General features: G+C 37.2%; 1 protein-coding gene across 1 annotated transcript in view; it reads left to right on the top strand.

Annotated features, from left to right (window-relative positions):
• Window positions 1-23,821, top strand: part of CDH11 (cadherin 11) — a 44,003-nt gene extending 20,182 nt beyond the window's left edge. Inside the window, exons 2-12 of the mRNA XM_069868542.1 lie at window positions 1,493-1,888; window positions 3,516-3,810; window positions 4,581-4,700; window positions 5,182-5,349; window positions 8,453-8,640; window positions 10,164-10,417; window positions 11,507-11,643; window positions 11,845-11,966; window positions 12,722-12,839; window positions 19,675-19,926; window positions 20,913-23,821. Coding sequence (XP_069724643.1) covers window positions 1,661-1,888; window positions 3,516-3,810; window positions 4,581-4,700; window positions 5,182-5,349; window positions 8,453-8,640; window positions 10,164-10,417; window positions 11,507-11,643; window positions 11,845-11,966; window positions 12,722-12,839; window positions 19,675-19,926; window positions 20,913-21,409 — 2,379 coding nt within the window. The 5' untranslated portion in view covers window positions 1,493-1,660 and the 3' untranslated portion in view covers window positions 21,410-23,821. The remainder of the gene's footprint in view (window positions 1-1,492; window positions 1,889-3,515; window positions 3,811-4,580; window positions 4,701-5,181; window positions 5,350-8,452; window positions 8,641-10,163; window positions 10,418-11,506; window positions 11,644-11,844; window positions 11,967-12,721; window positions 12,840-19,674; window positions 19,927-20,912) is intronic.
• The last annotated feature ends 859 nt before the right edge of the window (window positions 23,822-24,680 follow it).

Here is a 24,680-nt window from a genome sequence, read left to right as displayed (position 1 = left end):
AGGATGAGTGGGTTTGGTACTACTGAGATGTTTATCTGTTGTGGGAAATGGAAAATGTGATGTAGGTTCAAGCTTTTCCCTATACTCACATTTTGTTTGCTACAAATACTGTGTGTGAGATCTCCTTGTTTCTCATAAAAAGTCAATCTGTTTGCAGGAAGACAGTAGCATATAGCGTATAGCAATGGCAATGAACTGGAGAGGGCAGATTTAGACTAGACATAAGGAGGAATTTCTTCACTATGAGAGTGGGGAGGCCCTGGCCCAGGTTGCCCAGGGAAGCTGAGGCTGCCCCATCCCTGGAGGTGTTCAGGGCCAGGTTGGATGGGGCTTGGGCAGCCTGATCCAGTGGGAGGTGTCTCTGCCCATGGCAGGGGGATTAGAACTGGATGATCCTTAAGGTCCCTTCTAACCCAAACTATTCTATGATTCTATATATTTATACTTATACCTGTGTGGATACAACATTGAATGTTTTGTTAGTATCTTGCAAAATAGTAAAGTGAATTATACTCAAAGCTGAAACAAATATCATAGGGACCTTGTAAAAATTGCCTGTTCTGTAAAGATTGAAAGAGAATATATTGGAAACACCAGGGAGAAGTCAAAGGGGCCTTTATGATGGATTGTTAGCTGCTGGAGGTATAGACCTTAGTTCTGGTTTCACTGTGTTATGCAAGTTCTGCCTCAAATGTTAATTCTGACCTAGTGTTTTAAGAATTATTAGAATGTAATTCTGGTTATTTATATCACATAGGAAACAAGAAATAAATAGCCAAATCAGATGTTATATTATTAAAAGTATTTGAATGTTTTTATTGATTTATGGCATTTATTGTCATCAGCACAAAGACAGCAGAATTGGCAATCAGTGCTGCTACTCTGCTTTGATGACTCCATCTTCAGAGGAAGGCAGAAGGGCTACCTCAAGGGTCTAAATTGAAAATGTAGGTCTTGGAGCTCTGTCTGCCACCGCTTCTGCCTGGAAAAACATAGGCAGTTATTTTTAGCATGCAAATCTGTTGGTCATGAAAAGGACTTTTTCCAGGAATGCATAGAAATTTTCCGTTCTTGATGAGCAAGTATCTTAGTATCTATCTTATATCTAAACCTATGGCTTAATGAATTACATCTAAGGCTTATATCTAAGCTCCAAAGATGACTTGGATGTAAATTAGATCTTCATACAGTTACCTTACATCTTGGGCTAAATCCATTTGGAAGGATTGTGAGAAAATATTACTCTCTGTCTTTCAGCTTCCAAATAAGTGCCCTAACCAACAAGTCATGCGATTTTACAAGGTGGCAGTTAACATGTCACAAAACATCAAATATGCTCATTATTCAGTATTTCATAATTATTAATATATTTTAATCTTATTGTCTTGAAAATTTCCAAGGTAATCCTAGTGTTATTTTGCTTAATAAAAGAATTATTGCACCTCAAAGGCATAAAAGAACTGACAATATTCTTCATTTTACTTTCTTTCAGGAATTAAGTTGGGAAGCTGCAGAGCATTAAGGTGATGTGTTTAATGTGTGGTGGCATCCTATGTGCAGAACACCTGATCTGAAACTTTTTGTTGGCTCCAACCTTTCTGACTTCCAAGGTGGAAGGGGTAGATTCTCGGATACTCCTGTGCCTACAAAATAACCAAAAATGAAGGAGGACAATTGTTTACATGCCGCTCTTATTTGCCTGGGCATGCTATATTACAGCCATGCCATAACTACAGAAAAACTGAACCACTCAAGGCCATCGCTTCATGGTCACCATGAAAAAGGAAAAGAAGGACAGGTTCTGCATCGTTCAAAGAGAGGCTGGGTGTGGAATCAGTTCTTTGTTATAGAAGAGTACACGGGACCAGATCCTGTACTAGTAGGAAGGGTAAGACATAATTTGTTTTTCATTCATCCATTAGAAATTAATAATTTATGGTTTTATTTTGTGACTTTTTTTGTGCCATCATTTTTCTGTTGTATTAGCTGCTTCTTCATCAGCTACTTATTCACCTAGAATAACTGTAGCTCAGTTAAGGTGCTAAGCAAAATACTACCTAAGTGAGTAGAAATTTTTCCATTGACCCCAGCAGTCTTTGAATGAAGGTGTGCAAGCTGTTATTTAACACACCAGCAAGAACTGCAGCAACCACTTGAGCAATAATACGTCTCAAAAATATCTGGTATCATTCTTGGGTCTTTAAAAATAGTAACAAAAAATGTACTGTCTAACCCAGCAGCTCAATAAAAAGTATATTCCCTAATAGGTATCTCTCCATCTTTTAATTTTCAAGTTATCAGTAAAATTAAATATATGAGAGGTATGTATAGAGAGAAATATATGTTTTTGTGCATATGTGTATGTACATACATCCTGGACCGATTTCTTCATTCTGTTGCTATCTAACACTAACAGAATATAAATGCATTATCGAAAAAGTTTTGTGCCAGTTTACAAATGGTCAGCAGAACCATGTTGACTTAACCCCAGCACCAAAGAGTGGAGAACAGGATCAATGACAGGAAATGCCATTTAAAAGATGGTTAGTATTGTGCAATTTGTAGGTGTCAATATAAAACCAATAAATCTGTAATTTGGCTTAATGTTTCCCTCATTCATCACACCGAAGCGTGCATTAGTTGCAAAAGTAAGAATGTGGAGTAAGCATCTGTTACTTATTTTATATTAAAGAGGTTGTAATTAAAAACTAGTTGGCAGTCACTGACTGGCTCATTCATTACATCACACCTCTCACACCGGTGTTTTGCATAAAAACTACTAGGATATGATTCATATGAAGTGTAAAATCTTGCAAAAATGACTCTTCCAACTTCATTTGAATAAAGAAGATGTTATAACTACCTTCTAATATATTCTCTTCCTTAAATCTTAAAGCTTGTGTCTCGGTAGCACCCTACGTGTTGTAGCACGCAAGTCTGTGCAGGCAGCTTCTGTGAATGCAGGGCAGATGTGCTCACAGCATGTGCCCGAGGATGGATTATTGCCTGATGTCAGACAAGATTTTTGAAAACTATGAAATGATAGCAATTTCAGGAACTTTTTTGTTTCATAAACACGTGAAAGAAGCTGAGGAAACTGGGCTTATTACATCTGGGGAACAGGACAATGAGGGAAGACCTTATTGGGCTCTACAACTACCTGAAAGGAGATTGTAGTGAGACAGGTGTTGATCTCTTTTCCCAAGTAGCAAGTGATAGAACAAAATTAAATGACCTTGAGTTGCACCAGGGGAGGTTTAGGTTGGATTTTAGGAACTATTACTTCACTGAAAGGGTTGTCAAGCACTGGTTGCCCAGAGAAGTGGTGGAGTCACCATCCCTGGAGGTATTTAAAGGCCTTGGAGATGTGGTGCTTAAGGACATGGTTTAGTGGTTAACGTGGCAGTGTTAGGTTTATGGTTGGAATCAATGATCTTAAAGGTCTTTTCCAACCTAAATGATTCTGTGATTCTGTATGCCATCTTGTTAAAGTATCTCTGTTTCTCATTTTGTAGCTTCATTCAGATATTGATTCTGGAGATGGAAACATTAAATACATTCTCTCAGGTGAAGGAGCAGGAATCATTTTTGTTATTGATGACAAATCAGGGAACATCCATGCAACAAAGACACTGGACCGGGAGGAGAGAGCTCAGTACACTCTCACAGCACAAGCTGTAGATAGGAACACTAACAGGCCCTTGGAACCACCTTCTGAATTCATTGTTAAAGTTCAAGATATAAATGACAACCCACCTGAATTTCTTCATGAAAACTACCATGCCAATGTGCCAGAGAGATCAAACGTAGGTAAGTACTCATGAATGCACTTCAGTTCCTGGCCTTACGGAAGGTGTTGCTTTGTCAGTACATCTTGGCTTTGTTTAATTCCTGTAGTCTAGGATTCTGGGAACTAAAATTTACTTCATGCTCAGCCAATGACTCAGTTTATTTATCTAATGTGCTGACCAAACCTTGAACAGCTACTAGCTATTGTGGTTGAAGTGTTGGTAGATGGTAGATTATTTCCTCCTAGGGGGAACATGAAGTTCCCCTGGAATTTATGAAGTGTTAATCCTTTGAGGTAAACATCAAGAGTATTCCTTTGGCAGAGCTGTGTGATAAAACTAAGGAGTTACTGCCATGCTATCTATTCCATTTTCATCTCCTGTTTGAACTTGTGTCTATCCCAGAGATTTCTACAGGAATGATTTCTCTGAAACTCACAGAGAAAAACATAAAAAGAAAAGTCTATCGTTCAGCTGTCTTAACAACAAAAGCAATATAACGTTTAAACTACTGAGGAAAAAAAAACCATAATGGTACAGAGTGACTGCTGACTTTTATATCTTCACTGTTTAGAACACTAATCCACATCACAGCTGGTGACAAATCTTTTTGGATTGTACGAATCTACTTTGTTGTATATAAATTACCAAGGAAATTTTTTTCATTTACCAAACCCAGATATAAAAAGTTAAGAAATAGTTGTGCTATGTGACTGAAAGCATCTCTGCATGGTTCTTACAGAGATGTTTGCTTCTGACTGTAATCTTCCTGTGTTTGCTTTCCATTTTTAGGTACATCAGTTATTCAGGTAACAGCTTCAGATGCTGATGATCCTACCTATGGGAACAGTGCCAAATTGGTTTACAGTATTCTTGAAGGTCAGCCGTACTTCTCGGTGGAAGCTCAAACAGGTATTATTGAGCAGTTTATTTGAATTGAACCTCATAACTGGAATTCATTAAAATGAAGAACCACACATATTGACTGAGGCTATACAGTTGGTTATATCTACTGATGTGCTTGAGCAAAGCTTCCTCCCTTCTCTCTTGATTCTAGCTAACTCTTTTGTAGGTCAGTCCCCTGGCATTTAGGAGAGCATCTGGGTACACACTAGAAAGTTGATGCTATTTCTTTTATGGTATGATATGGTATGATAGAAATGGTGATTTCTATGCTGAACTGTGATTCTCTAGGGTTGCTCTGTGTTCAACTGTGTTGAATATTTGGGCTACTTCTCTTGCATAACATGATGCACAGTGTTGGGAAAATAGAATCTGCACCACCACTGCAAATGTTGCTGTATCTTAATGCAAGCTAAAGATGCAGTATCTGATTTTTCGTGATGCAAACCTGTCAAAATTTATATGTGCTGTATTTTCTTTGTGTTTATAGGAATTATCCGAACTGCCCTTCCAAATATGGACAGAGAAGCTAAGGAAGAGTATCACGTTGTAATACAGGCAAAAGATATGGGAGGACACATGGGAGGCCTCTCAGGGACAACCAAAGTGACAATTACACTTACAGATGTCAATGACAACCCACCAAAGTTCCCACAGAGTAAGTAACAACAAGATTCTTACTCACATGTACTACTAGTACACATACTTGTATAGTACCAGAGATATTCAAAACTTCAAAAAGCAGTAACTGGTGGACCATCACAGCATAAGTGAATGAATAAATAAATACTGTTTGCACATTAGATTTAGTATCCAGATTATTTGCTGAATAATAGGTTGGATGGGCCCTTGGGCAGCCTGATCCAGTGGGAGGTGTCCCTGCCCATGGCAGGGGGGTTGGAACTTGATGATCTTTGAGGTCCCTTCCAACCCAAACGATTCTATGATTCTATGAATCTACGATGGTTCACTTTGTGTTGCAAAGTGAGACATTATTTTAAGGTCACTATTAGATTACAAAGATTCCTAACCCTCTGCCTAATTTTTGAAACTGCTGCATCATGTTGTATTAGAAATATACCTATGATATGATCAGGGAGACAGAGTCTGGATTTCTCTGGTAATGGAGAAAGAAGCCCCATTTATTGAGGGCTTTCTTGTGTGTCAAACCAAATACGTTAAAAAAACTGGAAAATGTACCTGCCCTGCAGCAGTGCTGGGATAAGCTGGTTTACTTCCTTTCCTATGTTCATAATTATAGTGTGGATGTAAAAGACACTACAAAAAGCAAGCTGTGTTTACTACTCTGCTCAGACCGCAAGAACTTTAAGAAATTGTTGCAGGGAAATAGGAGGAAGTTAAAACAAAAATCCCCTCAGTTATTGTGTAGGAACATATTCTTCTGTGTTGGGAGAGTTGCGGTGTGCAGCAGAGACATGGCGTGTATGCAGCAGAAAGGTCTCAAGTTAGATTTACAGTGTTTTAAAGAACTCTCCAAGTAGCCTTTCTGTACTCCAAGCTCATAGCTATTTGCAAGCATGGTTATGATAGCCATTTTCAATGAACAAATCCACTTTGGTCTCTGATGAAGATGGACAGAGGAAAGCAGGTCTACTTTATGTTCTTACATCTGTCTTTCTCAGAGTTGAAGTCTCTTGTTTTCCTTGACCTTTGATGAAACTGTTGCACAATCTATTAACAGCTTCTAATTATGCCCTTTCAGGTGTTTTACAGACCTTCAAGCGTGTGAGCATAATTTTTTGTTTTATATAGCCTTTCATTTTAAGTGTTGATGCTTCATCTTTTACCTCTATAAACACTCACAGTGAATAGTGAATGTCCATAAGGATAAAAGTTAAGACTGGATACTCCTCAGGACTTGTATTTACCATGACTATACAAACCGAGTTTAGTACAATTAGATATTCAAATTGATAGTTGAAGTGTGTTGCTGGTGGTCAAAAAAAGTCATTTTTTTATACCTGGACTATTTATTCTTCACATAGAAAATTAATCAGGGCTGACATTAACAGATTCAGTCTTCACAGTTGGATGGAAGTACATTAATGGACCCACACATCTGTTCTGCATCTCATCGCTGCATGGATTGGTTTCTATTTTTTTGGAGTGCAGTGTATGCACCTTCCAAGCCCACCGTTTCTTCTCTGAGCAACTGTTATGACGCTAATACATCCTGGACACGACTACATCTCTAACAGCTCTTCTTCCAGTGTCACAGCTTCCTGGATCCTTGTGCAAGAGCTTAAATGACATTATCAGTCCCTAAATGTAAAAATCTATGTCAGCTTTGTCTACCATTTTAATACTAAAAGTATTAAATCCTTAAAATGTCAGGTTTTACCTACCTCACAAACGTACCTTTTCACCTCCAAATCATAACCTGGGATCCCTGGGATTTTGTTGAGTAACTTCTTCAAATGATGGATATTTTCTTTACAAATTAAACCCACTGAGTGTTTTGAGACAATATTTGAAATTGTAAGAAGTGCCAAACAGCAGTTACTGTACTTAATCATTCACCCCCATCTTGAAACCTTAAATTGGAATGCTTTGTAACTCAAAACCAGGATTTGACCTGTTTATGTAAACATACAAGTGATTGATTTTTTAGTTTGTCCTTTCCTTTTTCTTTTTTTCATGTTCATTGCTTAAACCCTTAATGAGTTATGTGCTTAAATTTTGGGTTCTTTGTGACTGTAGTTAATGACCTATTTCAATGACTTGTGCCAATTGTTTTTATGGGTAATGAGCCAAGTCCCTGCTTGGTGTAAGTCTCCTGATGTTTCTAGGCTGCTTGTGTAGCAGCAAAGAGCAGTTGTGGAAGCAGGGGATAAATCAGATTATTTTATTTTCTCATGGGGTTTTTTGGTTTTAGTTTGGTTTTCCCCCCCAGTTTATTAGTGCTGATGAAGTGGCAGAAAATGCTGACATAGATTTGTACTTTTAGGATAAGGTTATGTTATCTGAACTCTGGAGTGGGTTGGGAAGGTCCTGGAATCAATCCTGCCTAAAGGACAATTGTTGGAGAGAGATTTATTTCTGAATACACATGAAAAAACCTGTGTGGCAACACATCTGTGGGATGTTTGGGGATGGTTTTCCTGTTGCAGTTTGATGAGGTAAATGAATGGAATTGAGGGAATTGGCATGGAATCCCATACAAATTGGTATGTATTCTCTGTCATGCTAATTGTTAATAGTCATCACTCATATACGTTCACATTCCAAATTAAAGCAGTAGAAAGCAGTAGATTTATTCTTTAGCCAGCACAGAAAGAGGTCTTATCCAATTCGTTTTATGTGATTTGTGGCTCCTGAATGGATGAGCAGAAACACTTCTGGATTCTACAGAGCTGAAGGTCATACCATGAGTCATGTGTAAGAGAATTTTTCTTTCCATTTTTGTAATAACTTTTATGATATAAACGATAACCTTCATGTCACAGCAATTTCTGCTTTCTGAATGATTGTCTTTTTAACCCTACCCTGCAAAGAGAGGGGCACAGATGTTGTGCAAAATGCCACTGAGGAGGTAATTTTATACAGATTAGGAGTGTGGCTGAAGATTTCACAGGTGACTTACTTCTCAGAGCTCTTTAAAACATAACATTCCTTCAGGGGATTGGAAAATGTAAAAAAATGACTGTGTTTATTTGAGGCTTAAAAGTGAAATGAGTAAATATGCAACTGGAAAGCAGATTGTGTACTTATAGGCAAATGTCTTTTTGGTCTTCCTCCAGGTGTGTACCAGATGTCGGTGTCGGAAGCAGCTGTCCCAGGAGAGGAAGTCGGAAGAGTGAAGGCCAAAGATCCAGACATTGGGGAAAATGGTTTGGTAGCATACAGCATCATTGATGGAGATGGCATGGATATGTTTGAAATTACAACAGATTATGAGACTCAGGAAGGTGTTGTAAAGCTTAAGAAGGTAAGTAATACCTACTAATGTGCAGTATTCTTTGTTGCTGACAGAATATTTGGTAGTAATGGATTACCACCTAAGACAAAATGTCAGTATATGCAATTTCACTTAATTTGTTCCTAAAGCTGTGATTAACTCTTAATATTCCATTTCCCCATTAGCTGAATTGGAATGGAAGAAAATAACCAAGAAGAGTTACATAAATACTGTACAGTGGATTAATTGCACAAACTAAATGAATTCATAATAAAAAGTCACGGTAAAATACAATGCCATCAGCTTCATTGTTAATGAAGTTTTGCCTAGCGCTGATAAGTAGCAGACATTCGCTGTTGCTTTATGTTCAGTCTGAACAGCCTCATGCCCTATAGTTTGAATTCTTCAGCTGTGCATTGTCCACAATATTGTTCTGAAGGAGTCACAGGCTATGCTAAAAGCAGCAAACATACTGGGGTGATTTCATATACAATTCATCAGTGTGATCTTTAAAAGTGTTCTTAAATTAATTTGAAATTACAAATTCTAAATAATAAATCTTAAGTGTTATTTAAGCATTATTATTATTTTGCCTTTTGAACCTTTATAGTTATCCATTTCGCTTAAGATAATCAAAACTCAAAGGAGAAGGCCTGGGCAAATTTATTTCAAAGTTAGCCCTGTCCTGTACATTGGGGCAGTCACTGAGGTCTCCTCTGGTCAAAAACTATACTGTGGTTCAATATTGGTATTTGTTCTAGAAGTAGGAGTGTGTTTTATGTTTGTTTTAACATGAGTGGACAGTCACACTGTTCAGTCTATGGTGTTAGCATACTTTGTGAATTAGGGGTTGGCACCTGCTTCTCAGATATTTGGCTGTATGATCACTGTGAATCTATCGATACTGCAACACCACAGCCACTTCATGTCAATGACAATGCAGGTATTCCGTGACTTTGATTGGGCTCCCAAAAGGACTTACCTCATAGGGCTTTATTTCACCTCCCCTTTGTAAAGTGCTATGAGATCTACAGATGGAAAGAACTATAGAAATGAAAACACTGCACACTATCATCTTATTTCCCCTACTACCTAAATTATTTAACTTCTCTTTGTCCCATCTTGTGGTGCACCTAGTAGGAATTCAAGCCACGTCCATGTCTCTAAAGGAACACCTGCCAGCTTAGGATAGACCAAGCCTGGCATTTTATGGGAACCATTTTCCTATCCATCACTGGTTTGTGCTGCCTGGAAGACTGCTTGATGAAAAGGTTAATTTTCCCAGTAAAGATGATTTCTTGAGCAATACAGTGAGCAAAAAACAAGACAAGGGCTCTGTTTTGATATTTTAAGTGCCTACCTATGCTGCTCCATACATAGAATGTAGCTCCTTCCATTTGAGTCTTTATGTTTTTAAATACACACATTTCAGTCCAAGCTTGTTGACAGATGCTCACATATGTTTTATGTCATTGAATACTAGGGGACTGCTTATTGCTTTTACACTCTAATTTTCCTAACTGTGAAATGCTTTGTCGTCTTGTTTCTTGCAGCTCTTAGATTTTGAAACCAAAAAGTCCTACAGTTTGAAGGTAGAGGCAGCCAATGTACATATTGATCCTAAGTTCATCAGCAATGGGCCATTCAAGGACACGGTAACAGTGAAGATATCAGTGGAAGATGCTGATGAACCACCTGTATTTTTAAAGCCAAGTTATATTTTTGAAGTACAAGAAAACGCAGCATCTGGTACTGTGGTTGGAAAAGTACATGCCAAAGACCCTGATGCTGCAAACAGTGCCATAAGGTATGCTCCATTAAAGCAGGCTTTTTCTTTCTAAGCATTAGCTCTCAGAATTATTATGCAAGTTATTAAGATAATGTGATAGAATTAGCATAGTAATATTCTAAATTCACCCAGAATATTAATAACTTTAACCATACAGCGTTGTTTTTATGTCTTGTTCCATAAGCTACTGGTTTGTCAAAGCCTATGTCACTAGGAAAGCATACTGTAGATGTGTCTATGCAAAATATACTTAAGCACACCTTTGTTAGACACTAGTCTAAACTGTATTTTATGTAAAACATCCTATGCAGTTATCACAACATGCTTTTTCCTCAAAAAATGTAGAAGTCTACACAGTAGATTAGAGATTATGTTGGGTAATCACAGAATGGGCTGGAAGAGACCTTAAAGATCATCCAGTTCCACCCCTCCTGCCACGGGCAGGGACACCTCCCGCTGGATCAGGTTGCTCATAGCCTCATCCAGCCTGGCCTTGAACACGGCCAGGGATGGGGCAGCCACAACTTCTCTGGGCAACCTGGGCCAGGGCCTCCTCACAGTTGTTAGGCTTTAATTGCTAATAACAAGCACATACATACACACTTGCTGCAGTTGCTTTGGGTAGTCTTGTAATCGTTTATTTTTGTCTGTTATGTTCTTAGCCTAAATTAAATAGTGAAACTCTGCTTTGTGAGTATGGTTAACATTTCAAAGAACAGAAAGGTAAAAATATGAAAACCAAAGCTGTATAAAGCTGTAAAAATGTGTAGTATATGCTTCATATACTCTATATTTTAAATATAAATAGTGCATTAAGTGTTTCTGGCGTGTTTTATAAGAGGAGAAAACAAATAATATTTCAGCATTTTAATACAGAGACCTCAAAGAACAATAATTTCCATTTACCACAAACATCCTGACATAGTATTTTTTCTAAATGCAGAAACCAACCAGGTGAATATCCTTTTAAAACAACCACATATCATCCCTTTGACAATGTTATTAAGAGTAACAATAAGTGTACTACTTATAACAATATAGAACAAATTTGGATGCATGAAGCCAAGTCCCTCTTTTGTCTAATTACCGACATTCAATCTTCTTCAGATATTCAATAGATCGTCACACTGACCTTGAAAGATATTTTACAATTAATGCAGAAGATGGCAATATCAAGACAATAAAAGCTTTGGATAGGGAAGAAATTCCTTGGCATAATATATCTGTCTTTGCAGTTGAAGTCCGTAAGTAGTTCACTGTGAGATATTTTATAATCTGTGATATAAATTCTCCAGTCTTCTAATTTTCTCAGTCTGATAAGCTGCAATAAATCCCAACAGAAATACTTCAGCCTGTTTCATTTTTACCTGGATACAGCTGGGATTTTGTTTGTTTTGAGGCGATTTCCAGCTTCTATTTCATTTTGGTTTTGCTTACTCCCATAGACAAACAACACCAGGAAGCCAAAGTTCCAGTTGCGATTAAGGTCGTTGATGTCAATGACAATGCTCCAAAATTTGCTGCAGCCTATGAAGCGTTTGTCTGTGAGAACGCTCGAAGCAACCAGGTATGCCCGTTCCCAGCACCTTCCCTGCACGTGAATTCCTTTCTTCAGAGTTTCAGCCCAGTTTTGTGTTGGCAGCTGAAATGAGCAGTAGGAAATGAATCTTCATTTTGAAATATGGCCAAAACAACTGGACCACTTTCCTGTGGTTTTTATTTTGAATTGCTATCAACAGTTGTAGGTGCAGTGCTTTGTGCATTGAATATGACTGGTGTTGACCACGAGTATCCACCATTGCAGGGGAATCGAAGTTGTTTGGGGGCAGCTTTCCCAGTTGTGACCCTGCTTTGAGTATTAGGGAAATGCTCAATATCTTATGGGAAAAAATGCAGTACAGTGCTGGGTGTGTTTGAGGTAATATCGTACAGAAATACTGCTCTACACATTGTCTGCACTTCTAGAGTTAGGGTAGCATTTTGGAAAGGACATTGTGCTAACTCCCTCTGAGCCACTGAATTTTCTGCATAATTTGATTTAGTCTACTGAGTAAGTAGATTATTAGTACATATTTGTATATAAGAATGTATATATAGATGTATACTCTTCCATCTATTATTGGTTCAATCTAATAGCAAATAAAGATTGCCTGCTCTAGCTTTGAATCTGCTCTTTATTTATAATTGCATACATTTATTGAGGTGTTTGGAGGGTCTGCTATTTCAAAATTCTTTGTGTTCAAGAGATTTCTCAGAATGCTGTCTGTATGTGACCTAAACAGAGGAGGAGTTGTTTGTTTACGAAGTACTTTTCTTTTACAGCAATTCATTACAATTAGTGCTGATGACAAGGATGACTCGGCCAATGGACCAAGATTTATCTTCAGTTTACCACCTGAAATTATTCATAATCCAAATTTTACACTGAGAGACAATAGAGGTTTGTGTGAAGATTCCCTCTATACTAGTGTCCAAGGAAATGACAAAGGAAAACTAATGGCCAACATAATGTTGTGCAACAGCATTTTCATTAACTTTGACAGTGCCTGTTTCCAGAGATTTAAGGGAGGAAAGCAGAAAAAATATAGCTGAAATACAAGGGTATTCCTGGAGTAATGTAGTGTTTGTTAACTCGCTTTCATTTTCTTGAGTACATATTTTAAATTACATAATAATACCCTACAGGAAAAATATCGCTGCCATTTTATCACCCAGGAAGAGAGTAAAAAACATTGACAAAAACAGTCACTAAACATAATTGGCAGATCTCCTCGATTTGGAGAAAACTACTTGCTAAGCTAAAATTAGCTGAGGCAGGAAAATTGTTGGGTTTCCTGCATTTGTTCACCTTTCTCTGCTTGCTAGTTTTTTAAATTATGGATCAGAAGAGACACGGACTAGATTCCTAATAGAATAAAATCACCATCATGCTAGCCTTTTGTAGGAAATACATATGTGGATTTCTGTTGAGACACATGGGTTGTGTGTATCTCAGGATATGGGTATTCTGATCCTTTTACCAATTTTCTGTTTAAGCGATACAGCACAGCCTTGCATTCAGACTGATGTTAAGATGTAAGAAATTAATAGGGGGTAAAAAAGCAGGCACAGATGAGTATCAAATCTTATTTGATTATTTTAATTCCGGGCCCCTCACTACAAGAAGGATGTTGAGGCTCTGGAGAGAGTCCAGGGAAGAGCAACGAAGCTGGTGAGGGGGCTGGAGAACAGGCCTTATGAGGAACGGCTGAGAGAGCTGGGGGTGTTTAGCCTGGAGAAGAGGAGGCTGAGGGGAGACCTTGTTGCTTTCTACAACTACCTGAAAGGAGGTTGTGAAGAGGAGGGAGCTGGCCTCTTCTTCCAAGTGACGGGGGACAGGACAAGAGGGAACGGCCTCAAACTGTGCCAGGGGAGGTTCAGGCTGGATATCAGAAAGAAATTTTTCACAGAAAGGGTCATCGGGCACTGTGGGCAGAAGTTGCCCAGGGAGGTGGTTGAATCACCATCCCTGGAGGGGTTTAAAAGATGGGTAGATGAGGTGCTTAGGGCCATGGTTTAGGGGCAGATAGCAATGGTTGGACTAGATGATCCAAGAGGTCTTTTCCAACCTGGTGATTCTATGATCTAACCTAATAGCATCAGTAAACTTTATTTGCTGGAGTATGAGGAAGCCAGAGGGTGGTAGAGAGAAAAAAAAAGACACATTTAGCCATTATAAATATTTGTTCTATTTATTTAGTTATAATCAATATGATACTGTCATTCAATGTTCATGTGGCATTTTCCTGTACGGGGAAAAATTTCTCTGGCTTCTAAGAAATTGGATTTCATTAGCAAGCTCTAATGTTTGAAGGAAACTTGACTGTTCTCTGAAATGTCGAACTCCGTTGAACTGGTTTAAATAATGAATCCAAGGGACTTCTAGATTGCCAGAAGTACAAAAGGCAACATAATCCAGATACATGATTTCAGTAACAACTTCTTTCTCTCAAGTGTTATGTTGTGGCACACTTTATATCTCTATGGCATCTGAAGTGAGGGTAATTATCATCAGAGTTCCCAAACAAAACTTCTGTTATTCTTCAAGGATCAAAGTAATACTGTTGCCTAGTGCTTGACATTTGTACGTACATAAACAATTCATAAAGGAGCCAGTGGAGGTGAGATATCTTTATTCTCTTTAAAGTAGTAAAACATGATTTTTGAAAAATTGATGGCTGTATTTTTAGAAAGAAGTAAATAAAAATGTATTCTTTGCTTGAGACCCTGAGGCCAAGTTTCTCTTTAAAAAATATTTTATGTCACCATGTCAAACTGAAAATGGATTAGATTTTATAATCTAACAGAGGAAGCATAGGTCAGAATTGAGATGCTCTGATACAGCTGCAGGCAAAATGGTATTATGATTCCTAACTCCAGACAATTCCATTAATCCTTCACTCCTATATGCAGCAAATTCATTATTTCTTGATAAATTTAACCTGGATAGAAACATTTTGTAGTAGAAATGATGTAACTTGAATGTAGTGACTGTACCTGACAATACTGCAAAAGGTTATTTCAGCAAGACGGTATTTAAGGACTGAATCTTCCCACATGATTTCATGTTTGGGAAATTAATAGTGTCATGAAATCCATCCTTTCTTTCCCTATTTTTGGTGCAATCCTCAGTGCAGTGATGTTAATTTGACTGCCTCTGTTTTTGATAAAGAGATTATAATATGGAGCAAAGCAAAAGACGTTAAAATTCTACATACTTCCATTAAAAAAATATCTTGGGAAGAGCGTGTTACTGTTTGCAAGTCAAATAATTTACATGATTGTTTAAATTTTGTTTTTGTTCGGTTGTAAATCTGAATAGCCTGTACAGCATGCCACCACTTTCAGAGAGAATTGATAGTTTTAAAGAAAAATGGCTTTATTAACTGTGGAGGACAGTTAATGAAGGCTCCAATGTTTGGGTCTATTTCAGAACTTTAAAGTGAATATAGCCCTGTAATTATCATTTAATAGAGTTTCTTTCTACCAACTCCTTAAAGTAATCACAATTTGCAGTAATCCAAAAAACGTAATCACATTCTACATCCTATTAATAGCCTACTGTGTTACCAAGTTTTTCAGCGGAGACTATCTTCCATAGAAAACATGAGATAATGGCTTATCACATGCTGTGATAAAACACTGAATTACTTTTTCCGCTGTTTACTTGCATTATACCACGTAAATAAATAGCATTATGTTTGCCCAGGCTCTGTTCCATTTTACTCCCATTGCAGTCAAAGCTTCGAAAGAGCAGGAGAGGCTCGTGACACTTCACTGCAAAGACAGATTTTTAGCAAATGGATTTCCTGCTTTTAATCCTGTTCTGCCCTAAACAGAAATGCCCTTTCTTTGGGCTCACTCACCTTGTGCAGAGGCCTGGCACGTAGCCAGAGTTGCTGGAAGGGCTGCAACCACCTTGCTTTTCCATGCAGCACAAGGACAAATGACAAAAGGGAGGTGTAGCCGTGTTCTCAAATGCACAATGTAGTGCTTTACAATAACCGAAATTCAGTTTGTGAAGCCATTAATAGCAGTGACTAAAATCCACTTTTTTAGTGGAAACATGTCCTTCCTCTGGCTCTCAGTTTCATATTAATCAAGGATTTTTGCCATGGATTATCTACAGCAGTTGCCACTGCCTTGTAGCGATTTTAGGCAGCTGGACCCCTGAAATTGTTTAGGTTTTTTGCTGAATCAGCACTCACATTCTGATATAAGGTGATAACGTTCACACTGCAGTCAGCTTCTTTAATCCAGAAACCTTCTTACACAACAGATTTGTTAAGAAGCCTCCAAAAGCTAAGCTACATTTGCCTGTAAGTAAAGGAAAAATTGGAAAACCATAAATAAGACCACCAGAGAAGTAGACGAAAGCCAAAGGTCATGAAGATCACTATAAAAATTACTGTGCAGCAATGCAATTCTAACTTCTCAATGTGAAGATTTCATGCAGAACATAGGTAATCTTCACTTGCAAAACTTTTGGATATTGGATGTGCCAGACAATGATGGATGGAAAAACAACGGCGTGTTTTGCTGGATGATGTTGAGATGGCTTTTTAATTCCTTCTGTCTTGTGTTAACCCCCATCGTGTTTGTTAATACTGTCAATCAAGTAGCTCCCATATGTTTTAAGTAATAGTTTTAAGCTGGTATTGACATTTAACTTCTGTTTCTTGTCTTTAAAAGTGCTATTATACCTGGATTATTCTTATTCTCCTTGGACTCGAAAATAATGAAAAAGCAAGGATGAGAATATTAGCTAGGATTATATGTTATCTTTTATCTAGGTAAAAGAGGTTTCTTACCTCTTATGGATATTATGTTTCTTCTAAATGTGGGAAGTGAACATAAATAGAAAAAAAAAAAAGTAAAAAATGACCTTTTAGATTTGATATAGGTCAGTCCTTTTTAAACTTTAGCCAGAAATGTTGGTTGCATTTTTCTTTTTAAAAAAATCATATTGAACTAGGAATCGCTACAAGTTAAACCAGGTAAATCGACCATTAGAGCTAATTCAGCCTTAGTGTAGTTGACCAGTCTATACAATAACTGCATTATTTGCCATCCTTTTCTTATTTCTAGGAATACTATTTAAGCTCTCAATGTTCAAGAAAAAAAAGATATGATAAGATATAGTGTAACATAGCATAACATAACATAACATTACATAACATAACGTAACGTAACTTAACTAACAGTATAAATATGCTAATTTATCATATTGTTTCCTTCTAGATTGCCTTTGCAGCTCTAGGCAGTTGTAGCTCAGCCCACTGTTAATGTTCATATATTTTGCCACAAGAATAATCTGTCCTATTGTGTTCTTTCATTTAATAGATCTTTGTTCTCATATTGAGGAAATGAATTATTAAATGCATTTTAGAGAACTCCGTGGAATAGTTTTATTCTATCAATATGTATTAGTTCAAGTATTAGTTGATAGGTTAATAGATACTAGATCTTACAATTCTATTTATACCATATTGTTAAGAGGCCATTAATTTAAAGTCCTAAAATAAGATTCCTGTTGCACAGACACTGATATCACCGAGTTCCTCTAAAAACCAGTGCTATGAAGCATAGCTGGGCAAATATTGGATGTAAACATTTACAAGGTTAGAAAGGCTCTGAAAAGAGATGAAGGGCACCTCCAAAACCCACAAGTAATAAATAATCAGATCTTTATCATCTTCTCTGTCTTTAACGTATATGTCCATCATCTAAAGAAAAAATTATCAAGCTGTTTTCTATCCAGACATCGTGTTTGTGAGACTTTAAAATCAGACAGACTATAGTACTGTTGCGCTGAGGAGACCACCCTGGGTGGTGAGCCTGGCAGGGGAGGTGTAGATATGGGGAGATGAATTAACGTGGCATACAGCAAACAGATCCTATCTGGGGCAGTCCATCCTTTCTGATGTCTTCTGCAGAAGTGGAAGAGTGAGATAAGCAGGGCCCTAGTGCAAAATACGTCTCATCCCATTAAAGTGACCTGTGTTCACCAAATCTGGGGACAGTTTCAGATCTTGTTCTATATCAGGCCTGCTGCCTGCAAGGGTGGGGAACATAAAGCAAGAATACTTCTGTTTTGATATAATTTATTCACAACCTTTCATGGAAATAGCAGTGATTAGATCATTAAGAGAGGTTTTATGATTTGCATTATTAAATCCTGGAATTTATGCTGACTCTTCAACAGGAATGTGATTAATCTTCTGCAATACCCTGAGGAAAGAATAAAATGGGTTCCATTGGAGGTGAATAGCCCTGCCTTTGTACATAAAAGAACTTAACTTTTCTTTTCTTTTCTTTTCTTTTCTTTTCTTTTCTTTTCTTTTCTTTTCTTTTCTTTTCTTTTCTTTTCTTTTCTTTTCTTTTCTTTTCTTTTCTTTTCTTTTCTTTTCTTTTCTTTTCTTTTCTCTTCTCTTCTCTTCTCTTCTCTTCTCTTCTCTTCTCTTCTCTTCTCTTTTCTTTTCTTTTCTTTTCTTTTCTTTTCTTTTCTTTTCTTTTCTTTTCTTTTCTTTTCTTTTCTTTTCTTTTCTTTTCTTTTCTTTTCTTTTCTTTTCTTTTCTTTTCTTTTCTTTTCTTTTCTTTTCTTTTCTTTTCTTTTCTTTTCTTTTCTTTTTGTCCTGTAGTGAAAAATAAAGAACATGGCTGAACGGAAAAGGTTGTGTGAAGTAAATCCTCATCCCAATTTATTTTCTGAAGGTCTGAAACCCACGGATATAATTGTTTAATTTTAGCTACTTCAGGATGTTTACAATTTTATAAACTTTGGTTCAGTCTGAGAACTGGGAAACAAGGAGCACAGTAAAGAAATGTGGTGTTTGTTTCCTGGCCTTTGTTGGGCACAGCTGGGAGCAGGAAGCCCTGGCGTCTCATCCCAGTGTTCCTTGTCACATGCTTCCTTTTCAAGTGCTTTTGCCCCAGGAGGTGTGAAGGATTATCCAAAATGAACTTCTGTGCTGAGATGGTGGCTTGGTTTCCATCCCCTTCATCAGGAGGCCCTTGGCAGGCAACCACCCAGTGAGAACAACTGGAAATAGTTTTGGAGCAATACTTTATCTCTTCCTCATCTCCACATAATTCAGGATGTGTCCAGACATGCTGTGCATGTGTGATTAAGCTTTCTGAATTCTGGCTTTGGGAGTTTGGGTGAAAAAAATGGGTTCTGATAAAATATTGCTTGCTTTAGTGTTTCTTGTTGGAACAGAGTAACACTAAGGCTCAGATCTGCTGATGCACAGCAAATGTTGGCTTTTCATTTTAGTAGCCATTTTGGTACAAATCTCTGCCTTCCGTTCCTGTAGGTCTGATACCAAGAGCAATAGATCAGTTGGGGCTGGGGTTTTGCCCTCCACTGAAGGCTTTAATTCTAGAACCAGCTCAAGCAGTGATGCTGAGGCGCAGTCCATTCTGATAGCTGATGAAGTATTGTGACTAACCAAAAAGCCAGTGGGCTGCTAAGCTGTGATACTGAAAGAATTTTTGTGTTGGCCTCATCACCCTAAAATAATTAAAATTGTGTGTGGTAGTATATGAATGACAGACAATACCATAATTGTTCTTGGGTCATTAGGAAATTGTACATTGTATGGTTTATTGTACAAATAAAGCTAATGTATCTGAAAATTGAGGGCCCTTGTAGCAAGTTATATTTTTTTCTAGTATTGACTAAGGGGAAGACTTTGTGGAAAAAATAATGATGACTATCTCGTTTCTTTAAACAGATAACACAGCAAGTGTTCTCGTTAGACGTGAAGGATTTAGTCGCCAAAAGCAAGATTTGTACCTTCTTCCTATTGTAATAAGTGACGGTGGACTTCCCCCAATGAGCAGCACCAACACCCTCACCATTCGGGTCTGTGGCTGCGACAGCAACGGCTCCTTGCTCTCCTGTAACGCCGAAGCTTACATCCTCAATGCTGGATTGAGCACTGGAGCTTTAATTGCCATTCTTGCTTGCATTGTAATTTTGTTAGGTAAAAAACTCCTTTACTTATTGCTTTTCTACTCTTGTTTATGTTAAAAAATTAACCTTGCCTTCAGCTCTAAGGTGGATAAATGAATCTTAATTTCTTAGCTTTTAGTATCAAGCGTCTACCTGGCTGCAACACAATATACAGTAACTGCAATAGCAAACACCAATGATTTTGTCTAGATGTGCTCAGTGCATGTCGTTTTGTGGGCTAATATCAGTTAATCAAGGATAGTGTTTAAAGGTAGTGATGACATCCAGTTTTAAGTTCTGTGATCTTCCCTGGATGACAGGATCCTTATTGAGGTCAGCCAGGATTAATGGCTCCTGCCAGCTATTTCCCTCAAACTCCTCTTGTGCTGAAGACAAAAGAAGGGCTCCGAAGACCTGCTTTTAAAAAAGTGCTGTAAAGCATTTCCTGATGATTTGAAAACATTTATATAAAATGTTTTATTTTGCCAACAGTAACTTATAGTCTCTCTTTCCTTATATATTTTAAAGCTATTTTATAGAAATTTAAAGAGAGAAGGAGCACAACAACAAAGATGTGAGTTCTGAAGAACGTGTTGCTTAAGAAAAATTCCTTTTTCATTGAAAATAAACTTGGAATTAGAGTCCAGCTTTGGGCATACAGGAGAGAATAAAAATTAGGGTTTTTTTGTTGCAAATATACATGTGAGTGGGCTACTCAAAGGCAATGTCACAGTGTTCATGCAGCACGGGGGGCCCACAAATGCTTTTCTTGAATTAATTTTAATGAGCAGTTAGTAAGAGCAAACAGAAACCCTCAAATCAGTATGTTCAAGTCTGCGTACCACCATCAATACTTTTACCAAGCGAGGTATGTTAAAAATGCAAATGTTAGCAAAAATGCCTGATGAACTGCAGCACAAAAGCCAAGGTTTCAGCGAGTGCAATAATCTATTTATGACGAAGCTATGTTTTGAGAATGCAGTCTAACTTGCTTTTCTTTTCTTTTCTTTTCTCTAGTCATTGTAGTGTTGTTCGTAACACTGAAAAGACAGAAAAAAGAACCTTTGATTGTTTTTGAAGAAGAAGATGTCCGAGAGAACATTATTACTTATGATGATGAAGGTGGAGGAGAGGAAGATACTGAAGCTTTTGACATAGCTACTTTGCAGAACCCCGATGGCATCAATGGATTTATTCCTCGTAAAGACATAAAGCCTGAGTATCAGTATATGCCAAGACCGGGTCTTCGGCCAGCTCCCAATAGCGTTGATGTTGATGATTTCATCAACACGAGAATACAAGAGGCTGACAACGATCCAACTGCTCCTCCTTATGACTCTATTCAGATCTATGGCTATGAAGGAAGAGGCTCAGTGGCTGGTTCACTTAGCTCATTAGAGTCAGCGACAACAGATTCTGATTTGGACTATGACTATCTACAAAATTGGGGACCTCGATTTAAGAAACTTGCAGACTTGTATGGCTCCAAAGACACTTTCGATGATGATTCTTAACAATAAAGTTTAAGATTTGGCCTTAAGAACTGTGTCCGAAGTTCTGAAGAATCCAGAAGAAATGTAAGCAGGTATTTTTTTAAAAATCAAGAAAAATCTCATTTAAACATTTAAGTTTGACAGAGAGGATTCCTTTGATAAAAAAAAAAGGACATAAAAGTGGTAAATACTGTGAAGTACCTTTTCCTGCAAAAGGCAAGTAGAGCAGTTGGCTGCCAACCAACTAGAGGGAAAAAACCCACTTAAGAAACAGAAAATATTTAAATGAAGGAAAATGCTAAAAGCAAACCTACAAATAAGGGAAATCTTTTATGTATTATGAACATCTAAATCTTTTATGTCAAAGAAGCTTCCACAAATTAGAAAAGATAACAGTTCTGAGCTGTAATTTCGCCTTAAACTATGGACACTCTCTATGGTAGTGCATTTTTAAACTTGAAAAATATAATATTCAGCCAGCTTAAACCCATATGATGTATGTACAGTACAATGTACAATTATTATGTCTCTTGAGCATCAATCTTGTTACTGCTGATTCTTGTAAATCTTTTTGCTTATACTTTCATCTTGAACTAATACGTGCCAGATATAAAAACTCTGTCTTGTTGCAGTGGGAGGCGCCCTATTTCTATGTCATTTTTAATGTATCTATTTGTACAATTTTAAATTTCTTATTTTAGTATACATACAAATACAGTATTCTGACATGTAAGAAATGTTACAACATCACACTTATATTTTATGAACATTGTACTGTTGCTTTAATATGTGCTTCAATATACGAAGCAGACTTTGAAATAAACTGATTCTTTTTTAATTCTTGTTCTGGTTATTAAGCATATAAAGAAAAACATAGTGTTTCTTAATGTCCCATTTATAGTTCTGACTAATTTACTACAATTGTGACCTTTTAATAGCCTTATTTATTATGTGTTTGTAGTTGGTTTGTTGCCTTGTTAAGTGATTATTTAAAAATCAAGTACATTTTACAAATGTTTTTTAGATTTAAAAAATATGTAATGTCTGGTGATCATTTTGTACCCTCTCTATCTACAGCTTGTGGCTGCTCCCAGAACACAGTAATAATCTTCATATAGTAATACTGTGTCTTCTGGATTAAATTAAGTGTAATATTTTTCAATATTTCCCATGTAATATGCATTTATCTTATATCTTAGAAATTTCAGAGGTTTCAGAAATGACTTTATAAGTGGACAGGAGTACTCTGTACTTACAATTTACTCCAGGCTTGTGAATATCCATATCCGTCCTCAGCTTCTGTGGGTTCTAGAGACTTAAATCTGACCCAATTTAGCTATAAGGTCCCTAAAGACTGTTCTACCTGACAATTACCTTACCTGAGCAGTAATTAAGATTCTGGCACTTATTTTTTTTTTTTCCTTGTGATTCTTTTTTTTTTTTTTTCCATTTACTGCAGTAGAATAGCATCGTCTACTGATAGGAAGACATTTTAATTTGTGATGACAGAAATACACAGTGCTTTCGGAGTTGTTCTTTGTAATGTATGTTTCTAATCGAAAAAAAAGATCTATAACTTTTTTTACATTAGTTCAGAATGAGCAAGGGATTGGAATATGTTCCGCGCATCAACATTTTCAGCATCTGTGTACAGCTGTACTTCTGCTGAATTTAATATAGTTTGCTGTTTAGGGTCAGAGATCAGCAGCTGCAATATGGGAAAAGGCAATAAATAGAAATTATATACATTTTTCTACTGTTCATTTTACAGACCCTGTCCTTCATTTGCAGTCAGGTACCAAACTGCTTGATCTGAAAGGAAATCTGATTTGCTGGTGTTTTGATTTTCTGAAGACCCCCATATATGTAGTTAGATTAAAACTTAACTCGTTAAAATTATGAATGACGTTTCAGCTCTATATTCATAACATATTCACTTGTCCCTTTATATCCCTATGTTTTATAAGGCAGAGTTTGCTAAATCAGCAGATTTGCTCTACAATGTCTATTGTAATATTTCACTTTATTATAGCTGTATGCATTCTATATAATTCTATAGTTTATTATTAACTCGGTTCAAATTTCTTTGGTTGTTGATTTTTTCTCTGTTTATAATCCAAAGAATATTTTGCTAGATTTGCACATTTCTCCATTATAAATTTAAATAAACATTAAAAAAATGAAACGAGTATCAATTTACAAATTAACAAATGGAAATAAAGTCAAAAAAAGTCATTTGTAGGACTCCATCCTCATTGATGCTATCTGGGTTTATTTCACTATTGAGCGAGTTTTAGAATTAAAACCTGCATTTTCTATATTTTTATGTTTAATTTTTAAGGAGGACATTGTCAACTACATTTTTTTGATAGTTTTAAATGCTTTGAGTTTTAGTCTCTATTGTTTGTAGCACTCTCATAGATGCTTGGAAATAAATTTTCTTTCCCTGCTGGTTTTGTCCTTTTTCATTTGATTGTTTTTTCTCCTTCCCAGTGAATCTGCAATTATCATAGTGCTTTATTAAGTTAGGCTTGCTAATCTCAGTCAATGCTAGCTCAGAAACGCTGGGAATTATGATCATTACATATCATCTGCAACACCCCCAATGAGTGGCATGTTTTTGCACAACAAAGAGGACATTTATTTGTGTTAAACTTCACAGTAGTTGTCACTGGAGTCTCAGGTTTATAAGCTGAGGGTGTAAAAACCAGCCTGGTGCAGTCCAGACTGGGTTAGTCCCATGCACAAATCCTAAAGACGACTGTGGGCTGGGGTTGTAGTTTGTCACAGTGCTTCCCAAGGATCTCAGCGTGCTGGGAAGGGGTTTTCTTTCACTTGAGCATAGTCACACTGACTTCCTGACTGAGCTCAGGGAAAGACTGAGCCTCACGTCCATGGAAGGCGATGGAAAGATTAATTACAGCTTCGGTGGGTTTGAAGACAAACCCTAATTAAAAGGAGGATCCCCACGACTGAGCCAGGTAAGGTAAAGGACAGCAGCAAGTTCAAATGAAGTTTTGGCCTCTTTTTTTCCCCCCTCTCTTGCAAGTCCTGAGACATCGTTTGGGAGGAACAACAAAACCCATCCAAATACCCTCACTAACAGATGGTGTGATGTGAGTTTGTTTCGTGAGCTGGGTACCTCTATCTGCTCCTGTTGACAAAAATACTCAGCTCCTCGTCTAGCTGCTTATCACCAGAAGAACTCGCATCTGGGCGAGGTTGAGGTGCCCTCCATGTCATGTATATCCAAAGGGCATTGGTACACAATTTTTCTCATCACTGGCAAGAA

Source organism: Phaenicophaeus curvirostris, chromosome 14 (assembly GCF_032191515.1).
Source record: "Phaenicophaeus curvirostris isolate KB17595 chromosome 14, BPBGC_Pcur_1.0, whole genome shotgun sequence".
Lineage (NCBI taxonomy): Eukaryota > Metazoa > Chordata > Aves > Cuculiformes > Cuculidae > Phaenicophaeus > Phaenicophaeus curvirostris.
This window is presented reverse-complemented; position numbering and strand designations above follow the sequence as displayed.